Source organism: Diplodia seriata (assembly GCF_021436955.1).
Source record: "Diplodia seriata strain FDS-637 chromosome Unknown scaffold_12, whole genome shotgun sequence".
NCBI classification, from domain to species: domain Eukaryota; kingdom Fungi; phylum Ascomycota; class Dothideomycetes; order Botryosphaeriales; family Botryosphaeriaceae; genus Diplodia; species Diplodia seriata.
Window position 1 is genome coordinate 137755 of NW_027117319.1, and position 19124 is coordinate 156878.

At 55.3% G+C, this 19124-nt stretch overlaps 5 protein-coding genes across 5 annotated transcripts; 4 read left to right on the forward strand and 1 right to left on the reverse strand.

The window, feature by feature from the left end:
* Nucleotides 1-970: 970 nt before the first annotated feature.
* SLS55_010195 (uncharacterized protein) lies at nucleotides 971-2874 on the forward strand (the record flags this gene model as incomplete). The annotated part of the gene is made up of 5 exons (XM_066781584.1): nucleotides 971-1347; nucleotides 1392-1536; nucleotides 1587-1675; nucleotides 1724-1769; nucleotides 1822-2874. 5 exons carry the CDS (start codon nucleotides 971-973, stop codon nucleotides 2872-2874), a joined length of 1710 nt encoding a protein of 569 aa, XP_066627867.1.
* A 234-nt stretch (nucleotides 2875-3108) lies between these two features.
* Nucleotides 3109-4539, forward strand: SLS55_010196 (uncharacterized protein; the record flags this gene model as incomplete). Its single annotated transcript, XM_066781585.1, has 2 exons — nucleotides 3109-3115; nucleotides 3428-4539. The coding sequence occupies 2 exons, from the start codon at nucleotides 3109-3111 to the stop codon at nucleotides 4537-4539; spliced, it is 1119 nt and encodes a 372-aa protein (XP_066627868.1).
* Nucleotides 4540-10451: 5912 nt separating this feature from the next.
* On the forward strand, nucleotides 10452-11665 carry SLS55_010197 (uncharacterized protein; the record flags this gene model as incomplete). The annotated part of the gene is made up of 2 exons (XM_066781586.1): nucleotides 10452-10723; nucleotides 10774-11665. The coding sequence occupies 2 exons, from the start codon at nucleotides 10452-10454 to the stop codon at nucleotides 11663-11665; spliced, it is 1164 nt and encodes a 387-aa protein (XP_066627869.1).
* A 601-nt stretch (nucleotides 11666-12266) lies between these two features.
* Nucleotides 12267-13456, reverse strand: ecm33_5 (cell wall protein Ecm33; the record flags this gene model as incomplete). The annotated part of the gene is made up of 2 exons (XM_066781587.1): nucleotides 12267-13336; nucleotides 13390-13456. The coding sequence occupies 2 exons, from the start codon at nucleotides 13454-13456 to the stop codon at nucleotides 12267-12269; spliced, it is 1137 nt and encodes a 378-aa protein (XP_066627870.1).
* A 3916-nt stretch (nucleotides 13457-17372) lies between these two features.
* SLS55_010199 (uncharacterized protein) lies at nucleotides 17373-18440 on the forward strand (the record flags this gene model as incomplete). The annotated part of the gene is made up of 1 exon (XM_066781588.1): nucleotides 17373-18440. One exon carries the CDS (start codon nucleotides 17373-17375, stop codon nucleotides 18438-18440), a length of 1068 nt encoding a protein of 355 aa, XP_066627871.1.
* Nucleotides 18441-19124: the final 684 nt, after the last annotated feature.

The following is a 19124-nucleotide window of genomic DNA, read 5'->3' on the forward strand; positions in this document are numbered from 1 at the left end:
AACAGCCAGATGAGCAGCAAGAGGAGACAAAAAGGCCCAGACGTCGGAAAAGTATCGGTAAAGGCGGGTAGTGTTATTCGGTTTTAAACCTCGACTGCCACTCAGCATGAACAGCTTGTATCTAAACGGTAGACCTTCCTTAGTCTCGACATGCGCCGTACTGGAAGTATGTATCTAATAGAGGTTTCCAGGATGGTATAGCTCGCGGGCTCCATGATGGCGTCTTCCATGTCTTTTCGCAGCTCGAGGGTTGTCGCGCAAATTGAAGGCCAGGACAGCGAGTGTTTGCCCGGTTGCCCCGCCGGCAGCACCGATGGGAACGAGACTGGCATCCATCAGGAATCCAGAGTGCTCTAGTCTGGCGGCGGGCTGCTGCGGAATGTTTTCTGAAGGATATTTTGCTCACGCCGGTCTCTGTATAACACTCGCATGACGTGAGATACGCGTAGAAGCCAGCAGCCCTGTGTGGTAGTGTTTGTAGGACATGGTCCAGGGACGGTAAAGCATTCAAGGTTAAGTGATCAATTCTACCACGCAAAGAATAAGAGGTGCTTGCACTCAAGTAAACCGAAACGCATGAGGAAATGAGTAAAGTGTAATATAGTGCCATGCACAATCATGCGCAACTTGATCAGGCTAATTGCGTTATCGAAGCCGAGGCAATAGATAGCGCGATTGATAGGCAAAGGCGCGTCGATGCCGCACCAGAGTAATTTGCAACATCTTATCACAGACTCTTATCCGTTACCTCTGCACGGAGTTCCCCTAATTTCGCGGCCGGTATAACGAAAGGTGCAGGACTGCCGTTGTGCCGTGATAGACTTGATCATCGGTGTAACCCACTCCTGTTAGCTTTGAAGCTAGTCCCTTCTTCGCCGATGCCGAGCGTGAGGGGTAATAAAAAGGCGTGACATCAGCCGCGACTCCCCGCTTTGTAGTAGAGTTGCAACCACCACATTACTCCGTTGCCATGCGCCTCTTCACCCAAGTCCTTTCGGTGGCCATTCTTCGACTCGCAGCCATCTCCGCCGCCGACCCTTTGGTGCGTGTGCGCAATGGCAGCTACGCGGGCCTGCATTTACCCCAGTTCGGACAAGATCTGTTTCTGGGTATCCCATATGCACAGTCTACAGGCGGGGAAAATCGATTCCGCATCCCGCAAGCTCTCACCGAAACGTGGAATGGGACCCGCGATGCCAAGGCGTATGGTCATGCCTGCCCAGATGCCGACCCTGCCGACGATGCGTTGTATGGCATGAGCGAGGACTGTTTGAACATCAACATCGTGCGCCCAAGCGGTGCGAACGGTACTAAGCTGCCAATCATGCTATGGATCCATGGCGGAAGGTGCGTGCAGTCTGCCGCTTTTGGAACAATGTTGACAGGAACAGTTATCAGCAGGGAACGAGCGGCCTGCCGAATTACAATCTTACATGGATTGTGCAGAGATCTGTGGAGATTGGTTACCCCATCATTGGCGCAAGTATCAACTACAGGAAGGGTGGGTGGGGTAACATGTACTCCATTGAGATCCAGGTGAGCCGAAGCTCTTCCCTGTCGCCTGACTCAGCTCACTGACGTTCAAGGGCTCGGGAAACACGAATCTCGCATTGCGAGACATGCGCAAAGCTTTGGCATGGGTTCAGGAAAACATCGAGGCTTTTGGTGGGAATCCGTAGGTACCTGAACCCGGTCGGACAGACACACTCTAATCGACTCGCAGCGGCTCTGTGACCATCTGGGGCGAATCCTCAGGCTCATTCGCAGTGGTGAGTCTCAACCAAATACCTTCCCTGAGCCATTTACACTAACCCCATTCAGGGACAACTACTCATGACCTACGGCGGCCGCACCGACGGCCTCTTCCACCGGTCGATCCAGGAAAGCGGCAGCGCAGCCACGGCGTGGTACAACGGCAGCGACTGGTACCAGCCCATCTACGACAAGATCGTCTCCAGCGTCAACTGCAGCAGCGCCGCCGACACGCTCGCCTGCCTCCGCACCATCCCCTACGCCACCCTCTACCCGCACCTCAACTCGTCCACCGTCGGCGGCCCGGGCTTCTACCCCACCATCGACGGCGACATCATGCCCGCCTACCCAACCACCCTCCTGCACGCCGGCCGCTTCGCCCACATCCCGCACCTCTACGGCACCAACTCCGACGAAGGCACCGACAACGCGCCCGCCGACGGCACCGTCAACACCGCCGCCGACCTGCGCCACTACCTCCTCCACCGCACGGGCTTCGCGTTCCCCCCGTCCGCCGTCGACCGCCTCCTCGCCCTCTACCCCGACGACGCCGCCTCGGGCATCCCGCTCAACACGGGCGCGACGCAGTTTCCCTCGCTCGGCGCGCAGTACAAGCGGGCCGCCGCCATCGTCGGCGACGCCTTCTACCACGCGCCGCGGCTGGACGACGCGCGGCACTACGCGCGCGGGCACGCGGATACGTACGTGTACCGCTTCAACACGCGGGCGTTTGTGCCGAACGCCACTGCGGCAGGCGACAACGCGACCGTGGCGTATCTCGACCCCGCGTTCCTGCCGCCCGCGAGCAAGGGCGTCGCGCATTTCGCCGAGGTGGCGTTTGTGTTTGGGGACCTGGAAAGGGTGGGGCCGTGGGACGAGTATCGCGCGCTGAGCGCCGCGATGGGGGAGAGGTGGATCCGGTTCGCGTGGACGGGGAGGCCCGAGGGGGGGGAGGAGGGGGTGGTGTGGCCGAGGTATGGGGACGGGGTTGGTGGTGGGAAGGCGGGTGCGAATATGGTGTTGCAGACGGGGACGCAGGGGGGCTGGTATGTTGAGGAGGATACGTATCGGTTGGCTGGGAGGGAGTATCTGACCGAATGGGCGAGGAGGAGGCATGTGTAGGTGGATGGAATCGGCACAGGGGGGGATGGTATGATGAGTTGACCAATCAGAACCTCCGCACGCCGCAACAGCCCGGAGATCATACCATCTTTTTCACACGGTCGGCAGATGTTGTCCAGCCACTCCAGCGTATCGGCGTCCAACTCGACTTCTTGTCTGTCCGATTCAGAAAAATATGAATGATTCTACTCTCGCTCAGAAATTCGAAAGCCGCATGCTGGGATATCCAGCAAGATGCGCGGTCATTGAAGCTAGCCGATATGTGGGACCGAACATGATTTCCTAACGAGATAATTTCCTCTACCTCTTCGCATTCTTGCAGGTCGCCAAACCCCGCAATGATAGCAGCAGAGCACCAGTGCCCCCCGCCACCCCCGCAAAATCCCGAGCCCGAGACATCCCACCTTTCGCCCATGCTCCGCCTTTTCATAAATTCCCCCAAAGCTCCCACATCTCGATATTCCCACCACCCACGCCATGGATTCCTCCATCGACCACGACAGCTTGCCCGAGTCCACCTCACCCACCCTCCACCTAAGCCACCCCACCCCAGAAGAACGCATCAAAATCTGGACCAACACAGCCGCCGCATGGAAAGACTCCCTCACCCTCCCCGCCTACCTCTCCGAGTCCACCCACCTCACCACCATCCCCCTCGCCAAAAACGGCGGCCTAACACTCTGGATCCTCGTCGACAGCACCCTCCCGCCCAACGCCCGCCCCATCCTGTGCTCCTGCGAGACCTTCCGCAAGCGTTCTCTAACGAGCAATGCGGGCGGAAATGTCGAGGACAACATCATCCACGGCATCGCCAGTGTCTTCTGCCCACCCGAACACCGGCGTCGCGGCTACGCCGCCCGCCTCATGCGCGAGCTGGCCGCGGCCCTTCACAGCTGGCAGACGGAGCAAGCGCGATGCGTCGGCAGCGTGCTGTACTCCGACATTGGCAAAACCTACTACGCGAACCTGGGATGGCGCCCACATCCCACCAATTCCCACGTCGTCTTTCAGCCACTGAAGATGCCGAAACCGCACGCTGTCGAAAGCATTGGAGAAGAAGACCTTGCGGGACTCTGCGATAGGGACGAGGCGATGATCCGGGAGGCGATGGCGACGCCGGCGCAGGCCGAGACGCGTGTGGCGATAGTCCCGGATCTTGATCACATGCTCTGGCATGTTGGGAAGGAGGACTTCGCTACTCAATACCTTTTCGGAACGACTGCACAGGCCAAGGGAGCTCTTGCTGGCCCCCCAGGAAGGCAGGTGTGGGCAATCTGGACGCACCGCTACTACGACCATCCCGACAGTGAATCCCCCAACAATGTCCTTTACATCCTGAGGCTTGTCGTGGAGAGTGAAGGCGGTAACGAGGCAACTTCTGTGGAGGACCGGGAGCGGGAAACGGAGATGCGTGATGAACAGGCTGGCTACCTGGAGGCCGTGCTTCAGGCTGCTCAGGCTGAGGCGGCGGAGTGGAGGCTTGGTTGTGTTGAGTTGTGGGACCCTACGCCGATGGTTCAGGACATGATAGTGCAGAGTGGTATGGAGCATTCACTGGTTGAACGGGAAGAGGAGAGCATTGCTAGTGGTCTGTGGTATGATGAAGACGGTGGAGTCGGGCCGGCACCGGAATGGCTTCACAATGAGCATTATGCCTGGTGTTGACCGGGATTGTAAAGTAGGTGATCACTGAGAGGTAGCAGGCTGTCGACCAGAAACAATTTAACCTGGTGTACGCTCTAGCCCAAAGGCGGGGCCGATCTTATTCAGCACTAATCAGGCATATGAGTCGTCATTTGTTGTATGTGAAAAGGTGTGTTCGACTGGAAGGGTTGAAAGGAAATTAGGCCTCTCCATGGTAACTCCGATGCCAACCTGGTCGCCGCCACCGATCAGAAATAGTCGTTGATTTCTTATAGCGAAGGCAAGGCGTCTGTGCTACCGAGCCCACAGTAGATTAGCTTTTCCCCCACCAGCTTATGGCACTGGTCGTGAGTATGCTACAAGCTTAATCGGAACAGAAATAAGCAATCCGAAACTCCTCGCTGCTTGTCCTGGCTAAGTCTTTCCTCTTCTCTGCTCGGCTTCCCTGAATTTCCGAAAAGCTTACCCAAAAAGGTCTCGGTCGTGCTCAACACCAAGCCAACCGAAGTATTGCTGATCTAAAGGGATCTCAGAATCTTTCAATTCAGATTGATTCAACATCCCCGCCGAGTTCTTTGATGATCCCTTGCCATTTTTCAAATATCTTCTCTTCAACAAGGCCCTCGTCGTTACGCCTTCAAGATTTCCCTCATCGCCCCTTTCACCTTTCAGGTATTCCTTTGGCTGCTTTTTCTTGGGGGCACCTGCAGGTGACTCGGTCAAAGCAGTGATAAGGATGCGAACGATCGGGTGTCGCTTTTTGCGCCATTCCTTTAGCTCACGCAAGATTTTTTCCGCCTCAGCAGTACTCCCATGCCGAAACCAATGGTTTGGGTTAGTGCTTTGGATTGCTCTCGGGATGTCGTTGACTACCAACTGCCTCTTAATCTGTGAATGTAAAAGTTAGCTACTGACCTCATGAATTACAGTTCCGTGTATGAATGAACATACCTGTACTGCACATAAGATAATAGAAGCGTCGAGCTCTTTAGGCTTTGCGATCCGTCGCTTTTTGGGAGCCGACAGTTTCCGTTCAACACTTTCAGAATTTCTGGTGTCGTCGCTTGTAGTCCTTCTCAGAGCAAAGACAACGTCAGGGCCTGCGGTGTTGCTCGGAAACCAGAACTTGATGTGAGGGAGTCCTTAGGACTTCCCTCGCGGATTATCCTCATCCAATCCCATATTGTCTCTGACCTGTCGCCGTCATTCTTTTCCTCGAAGGCTGTTCGAGCACCCTCGACCAGAAACATCTGGTCAGGATTGAATCCGAATCGATTCTTGAAGAGCGATCCAGCAGAAGATCCTCGTAACAGATTGTGAACGTTTTCTGCCTTTCCAACAAGGATATCAAGCAACTTGATCCGCTCATCGCTCGAGAATGTTGGAGGAACGACATCATAAGACCGCCGAGGCGCTCTAAGGACCTTGCTTACTTGCTTTTTGCGCCATGTCAGTCATTTAACATCTACAAGCGAAAGCTACCGAAAAGATCAACTTACTCTAGCAAAGAATAGCTCAGAGGTTTTACCAAGGGCACTGGGGTTGTTTTGTTCCAGGTAAAGAAAATTCTGGAGAGCCTCGTCGCATCTGCTAAACTTTTCGTCTCGTTTTCTGACCTCGAAGTATTCGACTGCCGCTTCTATAGCGATTCCCTCTTTTAAGACAATTCTTAGTTCTCTGGGACCTTGCCTTTCTGCGAACGCAAAGCCTTGCACGACTATCTCTGCGCTCTCCTCCGACTTGAATACACTGCTTTCTCCCAGTAGGTCGCTGCGAATAGCCAACCAACAAAGTTCATCAAGCAGCGCTGTGTGAACGGATCTCTTGTCGATGTCCTTCAGTCGGTTCTTCAACCCGTCTTTTGCCGCAGCGTGGACTTGTTGGCAGCATTCTGCGGCTTTCTTACTGAATGTTTCCTGGTCTAGTATCCTCCTCTGTTGAATGACTTTGTTGATCTCGTTCAGGTAGCAGACTGACCACCGATATCTGCCACGCAGAGGCCTGGAATGCTCAGTAATTATTCTCTCTAGTTGTATATCGCACGTCGGGATCCTTTTCATCAGAAGGTCCTGGAAATGAGAGTCTTCTTCAACAAGATCGAAGTCGCTCTTGATGGAGATTAGATCTGCAGAAATATGCGGTTCTTGAATCTTAGGCATCTGCACCGGACTAAGAAACTCCTTCTCTTCGCGCCCTGAAAACATTAACAAAAGTATCTCTTTTCATTTCTGGTTTTCGTTTTGCCACCACTCTTCCTCCTCTTTCGACTCTTCTCGCCTCTTTTTTGCTTCCTTATCTTCTTCCTGCAGCGATTTGTTTAAAAGCTCTCGTTCCCTCTTCTTCCGCTCTGTATCTTCTCGTACAAATTGTTGCACCTCTTGGATTTCTGCCTTTACGGCATCGAAAGTAGATTTTATTTCAGAGCCGTTCCCGAAATGATCATCTGAATATGAGGCGAATCGCTCTGTAATTGTAATTCGAAGAGGACACGTGCTGCTGCTTAAACCATGCAACTGAACGGAAGAAATAATCCCAACTCGAAGGTTTAAAGTGAAGACTTGGGGGGTCTGCCCTAAAACGGATGTTGCAGGTCGCATTGAGCTTCATCAATACAGATGAGAAAATTGTAGGGAAGACTTGTGAGAGATCTACTATGGTAGCCAAGGTTTCCCCAGGCAGTGGACAGCGGCGTCTTGCTATGTGAAAGTCTGGCTGTCCGGAACAGATCATTGAAGATGTCGTGGCGTGGGTCCTCAAAAGCCGTCTGAAAAGCGAGCCAATATGCAGGAGTGCAACGAGGATAGACGGTTATATAGCAGTCGCCGAAGACTTCGAGTCGAATCGCAATAAGCTGGCGGATTCGGCGATCCGCAAATGTCCAACAACTAAATCCATTGTCGGGGAGCTTTTCGATCGTCTTAATGTCATTATACCATGTTTGTGTGTCGCGTGAGCCCCCAGAACGACGAGCCTAATAATCCAACTCGCCCAGCAGTCCCTTGTTTTGAAGCACTGGGTGGGAATTCTCGGGAATTGTGTCAGCTACGGGTGTTAAACTACTATCTGGGCTTCGGGAAGCACTTGAAGACCGCGGAGTAGCACTTTCAGGCCGTAAAGGCAGGTTTCCAGAAAGTAAATAGAGGCCCCACTGCCTTTTAAGCAATTGACGAAGCTGACGAGTCTTCCCGCATCCTGAAGGCCCAACATATAGATGGATCTTACTTTTTGGATCCGAAGCTTCGTTTAAAACCGTAGGATTAGCCTCGTCAGGAACTCTTTCGTTCATAATATCGTGCAGCTTCTCGTAGTATGTTCCTAAAGCAAGGTCAACACATTTTTGCAAGCCTTTAGCCATCGGAAGGCGTAGCAAGAAGCGACATGCTTAACCGAGATCATCGTCTATAGAACTGTGAGTTCGGCCGCGACCGGGATGGCAAGCAACTTACAGTGTGGTGGGCTTTGGCTAACTCCCAGCAGCTTTCCTTCGCCCTTCTGTCTCAGTGCTATGACTTTGGGGCACAGATAGTCCCGTAGCATCTTTAGCTGGAGCATCACTATCTCGTCTGAGTGTGACGTCTTTTTATTGTTGATCACGTCCCAAAAATCGGTATCGCAGGTTATCGACCCCCAACGCTGGAGTGCGTTGTCAACATTCTGCCGGAGGGACGCTGGATCGGAACCGTAGATTTCGAAGATAGCCTGGAGCAACGCTTTCTGAAACGTAATTGGTCCGTTTGGTTTGCTAGTAGAATCTTCGACGTTTCGAAAATAGAGAAGACCGTCTATACTCCATGTCATCAGCATCACAAACTTAAGCTGGGGAAAGTTTTATCAGTGTGGAGTTACTGTAAAAATCTCTGAACTCTTCGCTGACGTTCCGAGTATCAGTTCCCGCCCAGCTTAGAACATCTACGATAGCATCTCTCCATTGGTCGTCACATGATTGGCACTGCGCGCATTAGCTACAGAGATATGTAAAGAGTTCGCTTCTGAACTGACAGGGCTGGCGGTGAACTCTGGGAGATTGCCGAATTCCGGGAGCTCGTTCAGTTTTGGTGCGATCCGCCAGCAGAAATACGACACGTAGTCTGGGCGGTGAGCTGGATCCTCTCCATCACCGGATGAGAGTATGTGGGGCTCTGAATCCCCTTCCATATCCTTTTCAAACCAAGCGGGAGGTCTGCTGTGTACAGCTAAAAGCTATAGTGCAATTCTTCGCCGTGAACGAGAGACATATGTAGCAAGAAGCTTCGGAGTTGTCCGTTTCTGCTTGCCAGGGAAGGCGCGGGTTCGGTGGAGCCAGGCGAGTACTTGCAGAGTGTTTGCCTCAGCAACAACGAGGCTATAGGATTGGCCGGTGGCCACCACAGCGTGGGCGATGATGACGCAGGAGCACCCGTACTACTCGACTCGAGCAAGCGTCGGGGCGTTTTGGTAGGAAAACAAACGGCAGTGAGCACGGGATGAGTGCTCTTGGCCACGATCAGGCGGGCGTGGTGGGGCAGCAGCGTGGAGTCGGGGCCCGACAGCGAGGTTGCGACGGTGACGGTGCACGGGACAGTGATCATTTGTCAGGTCGTTGATGGGCCCCAAGCGCGCAGGGAGCCCGATGGTGTGGGCATGCACCATGCGCAGGCTGGAGGACGGCAATTAAGGATGAGCGGCGAGAAGTGAGCAGAATTGTGACGCATCGCACGCTGCTGCCTGGTTCAGCGCCCCGCCACTGCGCTGCGGTCAGCAGCGTCGGCGTCCCCAGCATCACGTGATGCAGCCTCACCACTGTCGAAATTTAGAGGATATTGAGCGAGGCGCGGACGCGTGCTTGACTGGCGTAACAGAGGGTGGCCGGGTACACCAGCGAGCTGCTGGAGCTGGGTTCTGATGGCAGCGCAGTGGCGGAGCGACAGTTGCTGGTGGTGGCCACTGTGGACGCGCTTTCAGCCTCGCCGCAGAATTACGCGCTAGGTAAGCTTGTTCAGTCCGTCAGGCTGCAGATTACACCAAAGTGACACCAATGGGGACGTGTAGGCTTCTTGACAAACTTCACGATCTTTACCTCGCCAGCCGGCAGACCGACCCCATCATGACGTCCGCATCGGGCATCCACAGCGACTATACGCGGATGGAGTTGATCTGTCTGTTGGGCGAGGTGGAGGTTTCAAAGTTGCTGTTGCATTTCATTTCCGCGTGCTGGCTTGCTTGCTCTGGAAGATACGGGCACTTTAGTCAAAGGTACTCATAGATGTTCCGAGGACATGACGAGTCAAACGAGGGTTTCATGCTGGTCCTCCTGATACGATAGGCCCTCTACCCGCCGGGCGCGGAATGTCACAGTAAGTAACGTTTGCTGCGTCCCTCTTCTGGGCCAATTAGCAGCATCTGGCCCCCACGCCTGACACGCCACTTCCGAACACCTTTGGGCTTAAAGGTGCTCACAGCCTTGTCTTGAGCCAGAACTTTCCACATCTCGGACATTCATCTAAGAACTCAGCGCCGACACAACTACCAGAGTTAAGTATGCGTGAGTCACTACAGCCCTCGAGCACCTAAGGTCCACTGACTTTTAGAACAGATGCGATAAGATCGTCCGCGCGTCAGACCAGCTGGAGTGTAAATTCAAGAGATGCACGATGCGCCGGAACTGTAAACACCGTGCGATACCAGCCTATGCTGGGCGGGGCTGACGATTACGATGCAATGAATAGCTGCCTTTCCACACCACCCAAGGTCTCGACGAGGAAGCGACAATCGATGGCGGCAAGGAACATGGAAATCGGAAAAGTGAGGGAAATGGCCTTGCAAACTCTCCCAAGGCCATTTCGCGTTCGCATACATGGCCTGGCTACCAGAATACCACCGATGCGATCGAGCCTATACCCCATCCAGAGCAGTGGAACAAGTCCCCTGGCGATGCAGGACCTATCATTGCCACCATGGAACCCTCGACCACTCTGGCAAGCCTCCAGCCATTCATCACCCCGTGGACACAGTTCAAATACGTCGTGTTTGGCAGCTGGATCAGGCTCCTGTACTTGGCTACGCCCGTTGGCTTTGCCCTTTACTACATGAACACGAATCCCATTGCAGTATTTTGCATAAACTTTCTTGCTGTTGTGCCTAGCACGGCTGCTCTAGGCTTTGCAGTGGATGAGCTCAACCTCCATTTCGGTGGGTTCGTCGGCGGTTTGATAGGCGCCACAGCCGGGTATGTCATGAATGTCCAGAGATTTCGGTCGTATATTGACTCGGCGGCAGGAACGCAGTCCAGCTCATCAGCTCCATCCTGCTACTGAAATCCAGGCAGATCGTTGTTCTGAAAGCAACGCTGATCGGCACCATTCTTTCCAACGCGCTTCTCATGACCGGGGCAGCGTTTTTCTTCGGAGGCATCAATCATGTTGAACAACATTTCAACCGCTCCGCATCAATGGCCATCACTTCCATCCTTCTTCTTGCGACTATCAGCATAACTATACCCACGGTTTTCAGCCTCCTGACCACCACGGCGGAGCAATCTGTGCTCAAGCAATCACGTGGCGCTGCAGTGATACTCATCATACTATATGTGTGGTGGCTTCTTTTCCAACTGAACACACATTCTGTCATTCTCCGTGAGCCTGTCAGGAAATTCAGGAGAAGACAGAAGGGAGAGGTCAAACAGGAATTGGCAAGGACGGCCGTAGGAGGCCGAATACACGAAGACTCTCTCCCGCTGGGCCTGATTGAAGACGACGAAGAAGAACTACGTGTACCTGTCCTCACCATGACTGGCTCCCTAATAGCCATTGCAATATCGGGCCTTTTCGTTGGGTTCCATGGCGAATTCGCGACCAACAGCGTGCAGGGACTTTGCCAGCAAGCCAGGATCTCGCCGACCTTCGTGGGCTTTGTCATATTCCCCATCATCAGCTATGACGTAGAAGCCCTGAAGCTGGGCGTGAAAGATGAGCTGGCTTTCTGTATAGCCTTGACGCTCGAGCGATGCGTGCAGACGGCATTGCTTGTCGTCCCGGTCTCGGTGCTACTCGCATGGATATTGGGCATCGACGACATGGACATGGACTTTGGGGCATTTCTTACCACAGCACTGATTGTGTCTGTTCTCCTCTTGACATACGAGATACAAAATGCCAAGTCGAATTGGTAAGTCGACATTGCCAGCGGTCGATATCCAGCCGGACTGACGCCAGCCCAGGTTCCAAGGGATCAAGCTGATGAAAATTTACGTCATCGTCGCACTTGCGACATTCTATGTCCGCTGAAGCCGGCAGCACGGGGTTCTAGCACTGCCAAACTCACCGCTCACCCGCCTTTCCGCTTACACTACCAGCTCGCCAGCCCTCCCGACGCCTCTACGCGATTGCTTCACCCTGGCCTGAGACAAGCTCTGCATACCATAGCGGGCGGACCGTAGCGCTACAGTACTTATCCCAGCGTATGGGTCTGCTGCGTCCTCGCGTGCGGGCAGCAGAATGATGTTTAGGGGTGGGATGGCCGAAGGGATACGTGGCGCAGGTGGATGTCGGATAGGGACGGCATGCTTGCAATGATGGCTACCTACCTACCCATGGGACTTTGGAGCGGAGGAACGCGACGGCGTTCGGTAGGACGGCAGGAGTTGTATGCAACTTCGATTGCTCTCTTTCGTTCATGATGACGTATATATACATTAAAGTAAGGGTAGTCTATACATGTCTTCTAGCCGTAAATACAAGTACAGAATCCGCCTAGGGGTATGGCACGACCGCTCAGAACAAACAGAAAGTCAGAAGCCCGACAACACCACCGACCATCCCCATACCCATCCCGAACGTCGAAGCGCCCGACGAGCCGGGGGCGCCAGAAGCCCCAGGCGTAGCAGACCCGGACGCCGCCGCCGCGGTCCCCGACGCAGACGCAGACGCAGACGACCCCGACGCCTTCGCCGTGCCTGACGCCTTCGCAGTGCCGGACGCACTCGCCGGAGCCGTCGACGCCGCAGCGCCATCATCAAACGACGAGCTCGCCGTCGGCTTCGCCGCGTCGTCCGAATCGTCGTCGTCGTCATCGCCCGCGACGCACTTGAACGAGTGGCCGTCCTGAGCCAGGTCCTTGAACTGGGTGGAGAAGGCGTCGCAGTCGAAGCTCTTGGCGCCCTTCATGTAGATGTCGCCGCCGATGGACGTCAGCAGGGGCAGGTCGACGGACTCGAAGTCGCCCTCGAGCCACAGCGCGTCGTAAATCAGCTGCAGCTTGGGCAGCGACAGCTTGGTCAGGCCGGTGCCGCTGATGGTCAGCGAGCCCGCGTCCATGATGCGCGTGAACTCGGGCGCGGACAGGTCCGTCAGCTTCGGCATGTCCTCGAGGATCAGGCCGCCCATGACCTCGCGGAACTCGGCCAGGTCGAGCTTCTCCAGGGATCCGCCGTAGATGTGCAAAGCGCCGCGCGGGAGGGATTCGAGGGCGGAGAGGTCGAGCTTGGCGGCGTCGGCGATCTCGATGTCGACGGCTTCCTTGAGGTGCGGGAAGGTGATGGAGACGTCGTCGCTGTTCTCGCCGATGGTGATGTTGCTGGCGTGCGTGCCCTCGATGGTGATGTCGCTGAGGTCGCTGTTGGAGGACACCTTGACGTCTTGCAGGACGCCGTTCGACGCGCCGCCATCGAGCGAGGTGATCTTTGTGTTGCTGACGGAGATGGTGCTGCCCTCGATCTCGGCCAGGTCTAGGTCGTCCGAGGTGCCGGTGGCGACGGCGATGGTGCCGGAGTAGGTCTTGCAGGCCTTGGCCAGGGATGTTGCGTCGGATGAGCCGCTGATGGTGGTGGTGCCGGAGCAGTCGTCTGGTGTAGTCAGTATCAGCGTTGGCCTATGCGAGGGGTTGGAGAGAACTGACCAGCAGCAGCAAGGCCGAGGCACAAGCTCGAGACGATCGCCGCGCGCAAAAACTTATGAGCCGCCATTGTGTGGAGAGAGAGTGTTTGATCGAAGTGCAAAAAGGGATCAATGAACGGTAGTGCAAAGGTGGCGCTGGGGAATAGATATCTCTGGACGCGATTCATCCGTAATCTTATAATGACTGATACCAACGTCTCCACTGTAAATTCTTGGGCGGAACCGGCGATTCCTTCTTTTGCGGGCCTGCTGGATCCGCAGGATTGGTTGCCAAGCACCTTACGCCTAAAAATAGCCCTGGAATACGGCCGGCCGTCCACTTGCGGTAATATACGCGACGGCTTAGTACCAATGTGAGAATGGTCGTACGCGCTAGATAGCAATACGAGTCCAACTCGGCCGACTGGCGGTGCCAGGCTGGCGTCGGTTAAAGGAGACGAGCCTTCATTTCGGACCGATGATCACGCCCAGCGAGCCTCCCGTATCACCAAATCCAACCGTGGTGGCGCTGCCGTGCTTGGAGATAGCGTTGGTGTCAGCAGCTGTCTCCTGCGCGCCAATCATGACGTCGCAAGAGTTGGCCTTCCAAATCCTTTGTACACCGTGGCGTGTCATCGTCGACATGGCCATTTCTTACTCTCAGTCATCTTCGCTGTCCTCGCCGCCCAATGGACCGATTGGATATCGAGGACCCATCGAGCTTATCATAGGCATAACTATGCAGAGTACCCACTCCGTTAGCAACAGCTCCAATGATAGCAAGCAGAGGCAGTGGTGGGACTTGGTCGGTACTGGTCGGAAATGCGTGATGAACATCGCCGGGTCGTTGCGGCGTGCGGGGGTTCTGATTGGCTGCTTCCCACGAGCGTATTTAGTAGCCAAGAGGACGTTCACCTTCAACGCCGACGATCTCTACCACCTTCCATCTTAACCCAGCGCACTATCGATTTGCATTACGAGGCCTATGGTTGCGTTGCTGAAATATGCCTAGGTTGAGGGTGCGAAAGCCATACAAATGCTTCTGCCCCATCCCAAGCGCTCCAGCAATCACACGAACAAGTAGATACGTGAGACGTTACAAATACGAAAACGAAGATACACAGCACCACTGGCCACAAGGGAGAAAAATCTTTGGGATCCGCACGCCAAACGTCCGAGCGGAGTACATCAGTTGATGGGGACATGGTCCGAGCTGATGGACACGAGCAACACGGCGCCGATGGCACATTTTCCCGTGCTTCGAGGCGGTGCCGGGGCAGTCTCTTTCCAAGAGCCGTATTCGCCACGTCGGCAAGCAAATGGAGGACTTGTACGAGGACCTGCTGCGGCACGTGCTGTGGCGGCGGGACAGACGCACTGCTGGGTCCATCATGGACATAGTGCTGCACGAGCGCCAGGCCGCTAAAAGGAACGATAGAACGCGGCCGCTACTTGTCTAGCCGTGGCTCGTCGGATCTGCCCTATATGGGAACGCCGTCAACACAACGGCCTCGCCCATTCTGGCCGTCGTGCAAGCCCTGATCGTCAAACCTCAAACTGATGTATGTACACGTCACCATGAAAGAAAGACAGCAATAAACGTTTCCCACACCTCCCACTCCCACCAACCAGCCCCCCTCCAAAAAAAAAAAAAAATGAGATCGGCCTCCGCCCCGCCGCAGCCCGATAGGCAGGTAAGTAGCCATCCCCGTCCCTCCCTACTCGCCATCCGCCCACCCGCACCCCGCAACAACCACATACCCACGTGTCCACCCCCCGCGGTGTCCCTACGGACCTGCCCACGCACCCGACGTACGCCGCCAGCGAGAGAAGGAACCAGTCCACCACCCCAGCCAAAGCCAAGGCTTTCTCCAGCTCTCCGCGTCGCCATCCCCGGTCCCCAAAACGTCCCGCAGCACCGCCGGGAGCGCATCGGCGTTCTTGGCTGCCTTTCTCTGCGGCCGTCATGGCTCGCCGACTGGTTCACGGTGGGTCGCCCAGGTACACGAGCGCGTAAGCTAGCTAGCCTATTATTTCCCATCTCTCTCTCGTTATCGCTCTTCGTAGACGGTGGCTTTTGCGTTTCGCCTTGCCGGAACCACACCGTTGTTGTGCCCACTGTGTAAGCGCGGCGTGGCGCAGTGTTCCCCTTCGACGGGTCTGGATTGGACCTCAGCAACAAGGTCGTACGGTCCGTGAGCGGCTCGATGATATCTAGTGATGGCGCCATGCTGGAGGTGGTGGTGATGTTGTCGGCAGGCGGGTGGATCGCCAGGGGGTGGAACGCGGTCGTATTTAGGGACGGGGTGTGTCGAGAACCTGTGGGCCGTCCATCGGGTTGATGAGCGGGCGGGTTGCGGGGGGGTGATGGGAGCGGGGACGGCGGTTTTGGTGCGGGCGGGCGACTGGGTTCGTGCGGTACTGTTCTAGCGGCTTGGGGGTGTTTTGGATGTGGTTTGCGGTGATCATTGGCCGGGAAGAATGGGACACGGTTTGCTTGGATACGGTGGCGCGTTTGTGTTGCTCGTTGCTGTATTGTCCTGGCTGCTTGCGCATGAAGGGCCTTGGGGAGCAACGTGGACGTTTGCTCAGCTGTTGTCGTCCACCAGCCACGGCAGGTGACAGGAAACCAGAGCTCGCCAAGGTTGACAGGCTATTCCTTCGTGGATATATGGGCACAATATTTGGACACAAGTGTGCGTTTGAAATGTGCGTATTTGCGTCCGGGTCTTGCAGGTGACCGAAACTAAGCATCACCTGCCTTTCGCATCGCGTACCTGCTTGAGCCTGTAGCTGTTTTCCTCTTACACCTGACTGAAAGCGCCCTGACCACTTCCTCTTTGGCCCTCTCATCTGGACCGCGAGGTCTTCTTCCGGCACTGGCGGCATTGAAGTCATCCATGGTATTATATTGCTGGCTGTTTATGAGTTCGCGCTGGCGAAGCTACGGACGGCGCCGACCAAGGAGGTTATGCCCAAATGAGGTGGAAGACCAGGCCATTAGAGCCTTTCAATATGGAGCGGGCGTTGCTCATGGTAAAGCAGCGATATCATTCGAGAAAAATAACCAGCAAAAACGAGCAGGAATAGGCGAATATTAACGGAAAGGACACCAGCGAGATTGTATCGATGCTGTTTGTCAATGGTGATAGCGTCAGAAGTGAGGCGGATGCGACACAGCGTAGTCGGGTGGCAGCTGCGAAGGGTTGAGATTAGCCGGACACTTCGGGAGGGGCAGATGGGAGTAGTCGTATCTTTGCAGCAGAGAAACCGCGACGAGGCAGATAAGCTCTTATGAGATGTTTTTATGGTGGCAATAATTGCCGCAGTCGCTGTCCTCTGGAACTGACGCAGAAGGCGAGGCGGATGCCGGCGTACCGAGCTTGTGGGTGAAGCTCTTTGGCGCTTAATGCTTGTTACCCCAGCATCTTGCTGTCGGCGTTGACCATGCAGAGGTAGTATACGGGAACATGGTGCAGGATGAAGCCGACGGGCGAGAAGTTCATGTGGAACCGTAGCAGCAGGCTTGAGCGCACCATGCTGTCGGGCGAGAGGATGGCCTGCTCCATACCGCTGGAAACATTCTTCAGGCCATTATCAACCACCGCAGGCCGAAGGTGAATGGGTCGAGACGGGCATTCCTATGTTGGCACTAGCGGGCTGCATGGCTTCCAAGCGCGCTGAACACTGAACTTCTCGGTCTATGCTGTTCCTCAAGTCGTGTCTGGCCATGAAGTGCTGTTTAATCTACACGAAGCCGCCGTCAGAGTTGGCCCGCCTGAGGGTCAGCTGGTAACCGCGCTTGCTTAGGGTGTGTGTATGACGTCAAAGCAAAGACCAGGATGGAACCTGCCCGACGGGCACTGTGGTTTCTGTTTTGGGGTTAGCGCTGGACACCTCGTCGCCGGGCTCTTTCTATTTCTACCCGCATCTCCATTGCTATCTTCTTCCACAAACCTCCACCTCTTCCCTCGCCCAGCACACTCCACTTCAACCGAAGACAACATGGCCAGCCTTTGTCAGGCTTGCAACAACCCATCGCAACAGACGTGCAGTCGCTGCCATTGCAGCCGCTACTGCTCGAAGAAGTGTCAGAAAGCCGACTGGCCCACCCACAAGCTTCTTTGCAGCAAATTCTCCAGCTTCGACCTCACTTCCCGTCCAAGTGAGGACCATTTCCTTGCGATCCATTTCCCGCCCGACAAGAACGAGCCTCACCTGGTTTGGATGTACTCCGACATTGAAATCCAAGGCGGCGACAGGTTCAACTGCTACCCAGACTACAAGCCTTACCTTTTCCCCGAAGGCAACCCTGGGGCTATCGAGGGTCCTAACGTCACGTACAGCCAAGCACTGGATCGCGAGCTATCGAACGGCGTTCATGTCTGCAGTCGCGACAGTTTCTTCTTTGACGGCTCCGTCCCCAACCCCGCCGTAAGCGCTGTAACCACAGTACCCGGCTACTCAAGGTTCGACTGGAGAGGTCCGGTGCTTGTGCACAGCACGGTGGGCGATGAAGGCTTTCAGTGCCGCGACATCGACCTCGCTGATTTTCGCCACGCAGTCGACCACCTTCGTTCAAAGAACGAAGTCTTGGGAAAGCCTGGGGGAGATGGGCAAGCCGTGCGTATCAACTGCCAAGGCGCGCAAGCGGCTCACGGTCTCCCGCTCTTCGAGGAGGTCAATGTCGCGATTTTGACGACCCCCTACAAGCAACTCGCCATCCCGACGCGCGTGGGCCACCCCCTCGTCATGTTCCAAGACCCTCGCGACCCTGCTTGGGCCGGCCCCGCTCCCACTCGAAACAAGGTCGCCAAGCTCTTGCGTCTCGGCGGCATCGACGACGAAACGGATGACCTTGGCAGCGTGCTCGTCTTCCGCAACGACCACGTGCCGCTGGATGCCCGGTACCTTCAGGCAATGGTCTGCTTCTGTCAGCAGGTCGTGCCGCGGTTTATCACGTCGCCAACCGTGCTGGCGACTTTTACGAAGGCGGAGTTCGAGGCGTTCTATGCGAAATTCCTGCAACGGGAAAAGCAACAAAAGAGTCGTGCGGGGAGAGAGGGCCTCTAGCTGCTGTCATCGGGCCCACAGCCGGAGATGAGATCGAAAGTAGCTTGATGGCGTGAGCGGGCTTGTGGGTGGGATGGACAAGAATTGGCATCAAATGGAAACGGTGGGATGGGCAGGTTCATTCCAAATGGGTACGACAATCTAACAGTGGGGGAAATTCTTTGTGCAGCTGGAAGTCCTGCGATTAATTACGGCTGCGAAAGAAAAGTGAATTCAACAAAAGCTTAGGCATATCGGCCTGAGCAAAGGCTACCATCAATTAGGATGCTGAAGTTAAGGTGTTATACACCAATATGAGAGGAAATTCTGAGTTTGGCCAACGATCCCCATGCAACGCGGTGACCTTAGTAGGGCCTAAAATCTAAAGCAACACACCACGTTCACCGTCCTCAATCCGTCCCCTCCACCCGCTTAGCTCCGCTAACTACCTTCGCCTAGCCACAGCTCCTCAGTTACTTCTCCGCCGCCTGTACACGTCACTGTCGTTCCTCCGGGACAGTAGGGGAGAGATCAAAGCTGCGCCACAGATTGGCTATGTAAGGAATCGAACACGAGACTTTCCTTGTTACCAGAAACGCCCTCATCAGAGTCGTAGCACTTGGCCTCGCCGTGACCCAGGGCGGCTGTTTCACCCTAGACAGTACACTTTACAGTGTCAATCGTGTTACGCATCAGTCGAGCGTT